Genomic DNA, 7520 nt, shown 5'->3' with positions numbered 1-7520 from the left:
AAATTAATGCCCGTACACATCGAGCCATTCCCTGAGAATACCGTTGTAGCCGGAGCTCCACAGGTTTCGATCCCGTGACACCGGATTAGTGCCCTGCCCCGGTCTGTTCTTTCTCAGCACGTTGTGAATAGCGGAGACGCGTAGAAACAGAGAGAGGGCCCCGTACGTGCAAAAAGAATTGGACCGGCTGTGGCACTTACCCCGTTGGTCTTCTGCCAGCGCGGCAGGCCGGTGTGCGCGTGGGGCCCACCAAACGGCAGCACGGGACAGGTCATAGCACTAATCAACGGCAGCCGGTTATCGTTGCCGGCAGGGTCACGGGTACGAGTCCCGAGCCCTGACTTTGTGTCATCGGGCGGGCCCAGTGTGTTCATGGGCAGTAAGGCGGGAGCCGTTTGGATCTCGATAAAGTCAGCCCGTCGAATAGTGAGCTCCGGATTATCTGCCGATTCGCACGCGCGCGGGCAGACTAAGCTGCCTGCCCGCCGTCGGCATCAGCTGTCGGTGTAGCGTCGTCGTCCGGATTCCACGCATCGCATGCAAGAATCACCGGGCGTGTCTGTAGGTAAATTTCTGGAGCAGGTAAAAGATAAAGGGCCGTGCTATTTTGTCGTTTTACTGGAAAAAAATTCCACACAATGAACTGAACCCATGGGTCAAGGATTCGGGAATACTGTCGTGTCGTCTGCGGCAGGAAATACAAGGATATCTGGAAAAATCTAAAATCCTCTCTCTGCTTATAAAATCTCTGCCCACCTACCCTTTGGCCATCAGGAAGTCGGTGCTGAAAAAGCAAAAGGTAAACCACCACCACCCACCACCGAAAATCCCCCCGCCATATAGAAATGTGACAGAGAAAGAAAACGAAAAGAAAAAAAAAAAGGGAGGAAGCATGGAGTTTATTAAATTCTGAAATGGAATTTATCAGTTCCTCTGCTTCAAAAGTACGGCGGTTCAGTGGCTGCGGTTATAGTTGGATTCGAGCTGTATGCCGGACATGAAAGGCGACCTCGAAGCTGTCAAGACTGAAACTTGAGCGACAGTTCTGACTTATGCTTATGTCCTGCGCGCCCTGGAATTTTTCGCCTGGACGAAGTCATTTCGGTATAGCTGTTGTTTGCTTCGACATTCGATTCATAGGCCGGAGCTTTGCTTGAGGAGTAGCGGTTTTGGTTTTCCAAGGGGCGAAAATATGCAGAATGGTGGGATGACTCTGGCAGCACAGATGGAGGAACGCAAATCGAGGTCGCTATCGGATTCATGGGCCAAGCTCTTGGACACTGGAACGGGTCTGCCGGACCATGGCGTCAGTGTTATTAATCACGCCACGCTCTGGGACCACATTCGAACGTAAGACCACCTGCATTCATCACTTCACCAAGCTTTAATGTTGCAAATTTTTCCGTTAAATTGCTTCTTGACTTTCGCCTGTGCATCTTTTTGAAAGCTTAAGACGGTTGTGTTACAGGCCGCTGTATGGCATGGAGAGCAGCAGCACCAGCACGGCGGAGATTAAAGATTGCTGGATGAATTCACCCGGGGGAAATGATGTGTCTTGGCCGAGTAATGAGGTGAAAATTCTACCGAGTTCGCAGCACAGCAGGCAAATCGCTGAACAGAACCGTTGGATTGCGTCCAGCTCTCCGTTCTGCAGTAGCAGTAATAATAACAATAATAATAACAAAACTGACGACAACAAAAGCAACAATAATAATGCCGCTGGGAACAGGGAGGCGTTTTGTTACAGCGATGGCAATGCAGGGAAGTTCTTGTTTCGACCGGATGCGTTTCCTTGCGGCCCTTTCACTAAGCTCCTTGATCCTACCAACACCTTGCCGCCTGATTCGCTGGACCTCGAGCTTGAAGGATTTCCAGCCTCCAGCAAGTCATCAATTCCGCTTGTTCAGCTTCCTGGCCCGCTTAAGGCTCCCGCTACTTTTCCGTCATCAAATATCTTAACATTCCACAGTAATATGAACAAACTGGACATGCCTTATACTAGCCCAAGCCCTAAACCTGTTCTCGTCCAACAGCAGAAGTCCGGAGGCAGCCCCTCCAGTTCTCCTTCCACATCTTCGAGCAATAATAATTTGCAAAAGAATGCTGTAAGTCATCACCGTATTGTCTGCTTTCTTCCTATTTTCTTGTCTTTATTTAATATCATCTTCGAAAAATAATAATTTGCAGATGAATGCTGTAAGTCATCACCGTATTATCTGCTCTCTTACTATTTTCTTGCATTTATCTGTTGATGCTTCTGCAGGTTGATGAAGGTGGAGAGTGCACTACTGAACAGAAGAGAAGCAGCGATCAAGCCGGGCTTTCCAATGCGGCTTTCAAGAAACCTAGAACAGAAGCTTCTGCGGGCCCTCCGATGAAGGTCACAAGCTCGATTCCCACCCGGTGTAGTAATAACTTTAAATTTTACTAGTTAAAGAGGCTTCTGCTCAAGGTTTTCTTTAAAGGTGCAGGTGCGCAAAGAGAAGCTAGGCGAACGCATTACGGCGTTGCAGCAGCTCGTCTCGCCGTTTGGAAAGGTAAAATCTTGAATTTTCAGCATTTCAATCTTCAGTTTTCAATATCTAATTTCAGGGAAAAAACAGAAACCTAGCCGGTAGACATGTATGAACCTATTTGTCTCACGAAAGGTTATGTTTTATGTCCTAATCTTGATTTTGCAGACCGATACGGCATCTGTTCTTTTTGAAGCCATGGGATACATTAAATTCCTGCAAGATCAGGTTCAGGTACGAAGTCTGCATTTTTTACAAGTTTTATGGAAAATTTTCCGACTCTTTGTAATTTCTATAAGAATGTCACAAGAAAATAGAGTTACTACGGAGCGTGATACAGACAGCTTAAATGCTACGGTAATACATAAAATATTTTTCGGTTTCAATGTTAAACAAGCTTCGGAATTTATTTCCCACTAAGCACGGACTAATCCTAAAATATTATGTTTAGAGAAATTATTTGTGACAAAAATGCTAAATTTATGACTTGTGCAATAGAGGCGGTCTTGGTCGCCAGGCTCAAGCTCCATTTTTTACCTGGCATTTTCTCGTTCCTTTACACAGGACAATTAAAACAAAAAATAGATTCTTTGGTTCAAATTTCTTTGGAGATATGATCAGTTAGGGTTTGTTCTGTTCTGTAGCGATAAAATGATAAAATCTACAAAGCTTTACTATAATCCTTTTGACCCTGTGCCGTGTTTTGCAGGTATTGAGCTCACCTTATCTCAAAGGCATTCCCTCCAGCCAGAAGGTAATTCAAATTTTTTTCCCGTCTTACTGAAGTCACCACGTTTTTCATGTTTAATAAATTCCGCTATAATCAACAATGAAATGCTCTCTGCAAATTTTGAGAAAAAGAACCTCTCGATAATACTGAAAAATAACACATACGGGAGGTTGAATTTTATTTCAGTATGGATCCCCTGTTATGTAGGTGTCTGTAATTGCTGTAGTGTTTTTGGCTCTTATGTAACAAAATTTGAAGGGGACTTGCATCTTCTGTTGGAATCATTTTAAAAAGGAGCCTGAAGAACCGAATTTTAAAGTCATCTTCTCCATGAAATTTTCCATTTACTTCACTTAAAGAATGTTGTAATTTGTCCAGGACGGGCGAGGAGATCAGGCGAAATACGACCTTAGGAGCAGAGGATTATGCCTAGTTCCTGTGTCGTGTACTCTCCATGTAGCCAACAACAATGGGGCAGATTTCTGGACATCTGGAATCGGAAGCGGTTCCAAGTTTTGAACATCTTGCAGGCCCCCTTTTTTGTTGTTTTTCTTTTTCAGTCTGTTCCTGCGTTTTTCAACGGAACAGTTGTCATCTTTACCACATAAATTCAAAGCTATAATAGTAGAAAAGCAGAAAGATGAAGACGGGACGAAAGCAGTCCTGTCTTCGATGTCCCATTTAGATTATGATTCTGTGATATATATATAAAATATGTATATGTCTGAGAAAAGCAGATCCTACCTGCAAAAGATGCTATACTGCTTTTTTCTACCCTTATCAATTAACGCCATTTTGCACTTACGTGTATGGTTGTGTATTGACAATGCATGATGTGACGAGGCCAAAAACACTAAAGAAAAAACAACGCGTTTGTTATGATTGCTTGTACATATAAATATATTAGCAGATTACATCATAATCATCTTTAGACTTCCACTATCATTTTTTTCCTTTGATATAATGATTAACTAACCAATAGTTCCTAAGTAAAACTATGCAAAACATTTTTATTGAATTCCTGATCTGGACAAAGATGCGACTGTTTTAATATCGAATTAGCCAAGCAATCGATGTAGTATTTTGCGAGTTGAATTGGGTTTGGGTTTGTGATAGAGGCGATCTCTTTCCAAATACCAGGGACAAGTGTCTCAGTAAATTGAAACATTTCTCATTTGAAATTCCAGGGACAAGTGTTTGAGGGAATTGAATGCAATTAATTTATTGCATTATTCAAAGCTTGTATCTGTACCTGTGATTTCTCAGTTGAAAGATTGATTGATTGCATTATTTTTCAGCGTTTTGGGATTTAGTGATTTTTTTTTTTTCAATTTACAGCTTTTGACAAGACAGACATCATCACTTTGAAAATGGAGAGTTTGCGAAAGTACATAGTTACTTTCATAGTTTGTAGCAAGTACATATACCTTTTGACTAAGAGGTTGATCATCAACTGTTAGTTTATTTAGATCCATTAAGATGAGGGTTCAAATTTTGACTGATTTTGGTCTCTGGAAAATAAGATGCATCAAAATTTTGAGTTTGATTTATTGAAATTGAATGGTTGATTGATTAGAACGTTTAATCTTTATGTTCTCAGAAATTGATTTATTAGATTCTAAGGCTAGGGATAAAATCCGCAGGTTTATTGAAGTCTATTTATCTTCTAATGCATTATAATTATAATTTAAGATATGAGATATAAAAAATACGAGGTATTAAGTACACTTTTAACATTAATCTGTCTTTAAAAAATTTGGAATTGGAAAAATACTTATAAATTTATTAAATTTATGTGCAGTTTAATGTTTAGTGATGGTGAATTTATTATTACTTGATTTTGAATTATCGAACAGATAATATTCAAGTAGATCAACCAACATGTTCTTGAAAATTTATGGATGCTTTTCCGATTGAAAGAACACTTTGAAAACGTCATGGAAGGTGCTTTGATTTGAGTGACATTGCTGAGTTTTTCATACAATTGTGGTTAATATGTACTCTAAAAAGAATTGCTTCTTCAAAAGAATGGCTAGTTATAAGGGCATGATCACTTTATAGGGTGTGCTAATGATTCAAGAATGAAAATATAAGGGAATTTTCATTTATTTTGCATAAGGTCTGGTGTCATTGTTTAGCGATAATGCTTGATGGATGAAGAATTAAGATTTCCTCAGAACGGAGAGTAAGGGAATTTTCATTTATTTTGCATAAGGTCTGGTGTCATTGTTTAGCGATAATGCTTGATGGATGAAGAATTAAGATTTCCTCAGAACGGAGAGTGAGATAGCATCTCATAATGATGATTCTATAATTGTGTATAAAGTGTGAGATATCATTATATAAACCATCAAGAATTAAAAGATCTGAAATATTTCATCAGATCGGAGTGAGATATCATCTCATAATCATGATTCTATAAGATTTCCTCGGATCGGAGAGTGAGATATCATCTCATAATGATGATTCTATAATTGTATATAAAGTGTGATATCATTATATAATCTTTTTTTTATATGGATTCAAGAATTAGTTTATATAAAGTTACAAGGTAATATATTTTTGATGGGTTCGAGAATTAGTTTACGAAATTATAAAGGAATGATTATAAAAATATTTTAAGAGTTTTCACCATCATATACAAACCAAGTTGAGATTTTTTGTGGTTTGTCAAAGTTCAGATTTTTCTTGTTAATATACTAACCAAGTTAAGATTTTTCTGGTTGTGGTTTGGCACTAGAATAACAAGAGCAATAGCGAAAGAGTTTATAATGTTTATAATGTTGCTTAAATATAAAGACAAGAAACATAACTAAGAACGAACATGTAAATACTCACGAAGAGTTTTTCTGATCCAAAATTGTATCCCTTAGAGCAATTAGGTAGTTGGAGTGTTAGGAGAGACATGTCATTTTTCTTTGGTATGCAGATGATCCAAAATTGTATCCATGAGAGCAATTAGGTAGTTGGAGTGTTAGGAGAGACGTGTCATTTTTTTTCTTTGGTATGTAGTGCTTTAATTCTGGTAAGGTTGAGGGGCATATGACACTGCTTTTAGAAGCATTATTCTATGCTCTTCTTATATGTAATCCATTTCATTAGACAATTCTCTTTTAGCTTCATTCTTTTATGAGAGGACCTTTTCATGTGCTAGTAGAGCTTTATTGAGCATATGTATAAGTTTTTCTTCCTGGTATGTCTCATGTTAGGTAGCCAATCAACTATAGGTTTAAGTATTTCAAAATTAGAGTGTTCCTACCTTTTACCCATAGCTTCCTAAGAAGCTTGGTGAATTTTCAATTGTATATGGTTTGGTGTTATGTCATGATATCTTTGAGCAATTTCTTGGGCTCTTTGGTAGCCACGAGAACTGTCCTCTCCTTAAGAGTAGGAGCCATGTCAACACCTTGCTCGTTGGTGTGGCATTGTGAATTGGGTCAAAGAAACAGGGGATAGTGACATGGAAGGAAAACGGAGATGATGATTATAGGTGAAGTGGACCAAAAGTTGAGTGAAGAGAGGTGGAAGATGGAGATGGTTCATGACTCGTTGGCTTGTATACAATACTCTATAAACTACCGTCACAAGCCTTTTGCTTGCCCTCCCTTGCAAAAGCCTTAGAACTTTAGGCTCACTAACCCATCTCTACAAGTGATTGGGATCAATTTGTTGATGTTGAGCTTGCTAGAGTGATTCCAAAGGGCGAGTTGGGGGGGTGGGGGTGGGGGAGGTCAAATTTAGTACTTGGAACTTCCCCTAGTGATTATAAGGAATAACAACAAAACTTAGTGGCATGAGAGTCAATTTTGCTACATGCCTTCTAGTGAGAGCGAAATGAGCAGATTTCCTTGTGAACTAGAGACATGTTGCTTTGATTAAACACTTCTAGAGTTACCCATAATGTTGTCATATTTGATATTAAATGCTTGATGTTGCAGTTGTCTAAGATCTTTGATGAATCAAGCATTGGGCAACAATGAGGCGATGTTGAGTCATGCCTTACCTTGTTGAGATCTTTGATGAATCATGCATCGGGCAACAATGAGGCAGGGTTGAGTCATGCCTTACCTTGTTGAGGCTCAAGTTGATAGTAGAGGCATGCACCTCACCCTCACTTGCATTACTCCCATGACATTGCATTATATCACTCAGTGGGAAAAGAAGATTGTTATAATATCAAACAACATAGATTTGGGGAAAAATGAGTAATTAAATTTTAAAATATTAATATAAGATTTTAAGGATGTGATGTGGATATAGATTAAATCGTATTGATG

The 7520-nt window shown here is 39.3% G+C and overlaps 1 protein-coding gene across 1 annotated transcript; it reads left to right on the top strand.

Moving 5' to 3' along the window:
• Window positions 1-694: 694 nt before the first annotated feature.
• Window positions 695-4043, top strand: LOC149197487 (uncharacterized). The gene is made up of 7 exons (XM_089405854.1): window positions 695-1350; window positions 1469-2105; window positions 2264-2380; window positions 2472-2537; window positions 2682-2747; window positions 3223-3267; window positions 3622-4043. The coding sequence occupies exons 1-7, from the start codon at window positions 1193-1195 to the stop codon at window positions 3760-3762; spliced, it is 1230 nt and encodes a 409-aa protein (XP_089261980.1). The 5' UTR covers window positions 695-1192; the 3' UTR covers window positions 3763-4043.
• Window positions 4044-7520: the final 3477 nt, after the last annotated feature.

Source organism: Pinus tabuliformis, chromosome 2_2, assembly GCF_031772625.1.
Source record: "Pinus tabuliformis cultivar Carrire ecotype Pingquan chromosome 2_2, CPIR1, whole genome shotgun sequence".
Classification (NCBI taxonomy): Eukaryota; Viridiplantae; Streptophyta; class Pinopsida; order Pinales; family Pinaceae; genus Pinus; species Pinus tabuliformis.
This window is presented reverse-complemented; position numbering and strand designations above follow the sequence as displayed.

What these genes read in the sequence shown, in the direction of transcription:
- LOC149197487 (XM_089405854.1), top strand. Translation starts at nt 1,193, where the DNA reads ATGCAGAATGGTGGGATGACTCTGGCAGCACAGATGGAGGAACGCAAA. An exon ending in CTGCGGGCCCTCCGATGAAG is followed by an intron (nt 2,381 to 2,471) that starts GTCACAAGCTCG and finishes TTAAAGGTGCAG; the next exon opens with GTGCGCAAAGAGAAGCTAGG. An exon ending in GCATTCCCTCCAGCCAGAAG is followed by an intron (nt 3,268 to 3,621) that starts GTAATTCAAATT and finishes TAATTTGTCCAG; the next exon opens with GACGGGCGAGGAGATCAGGC.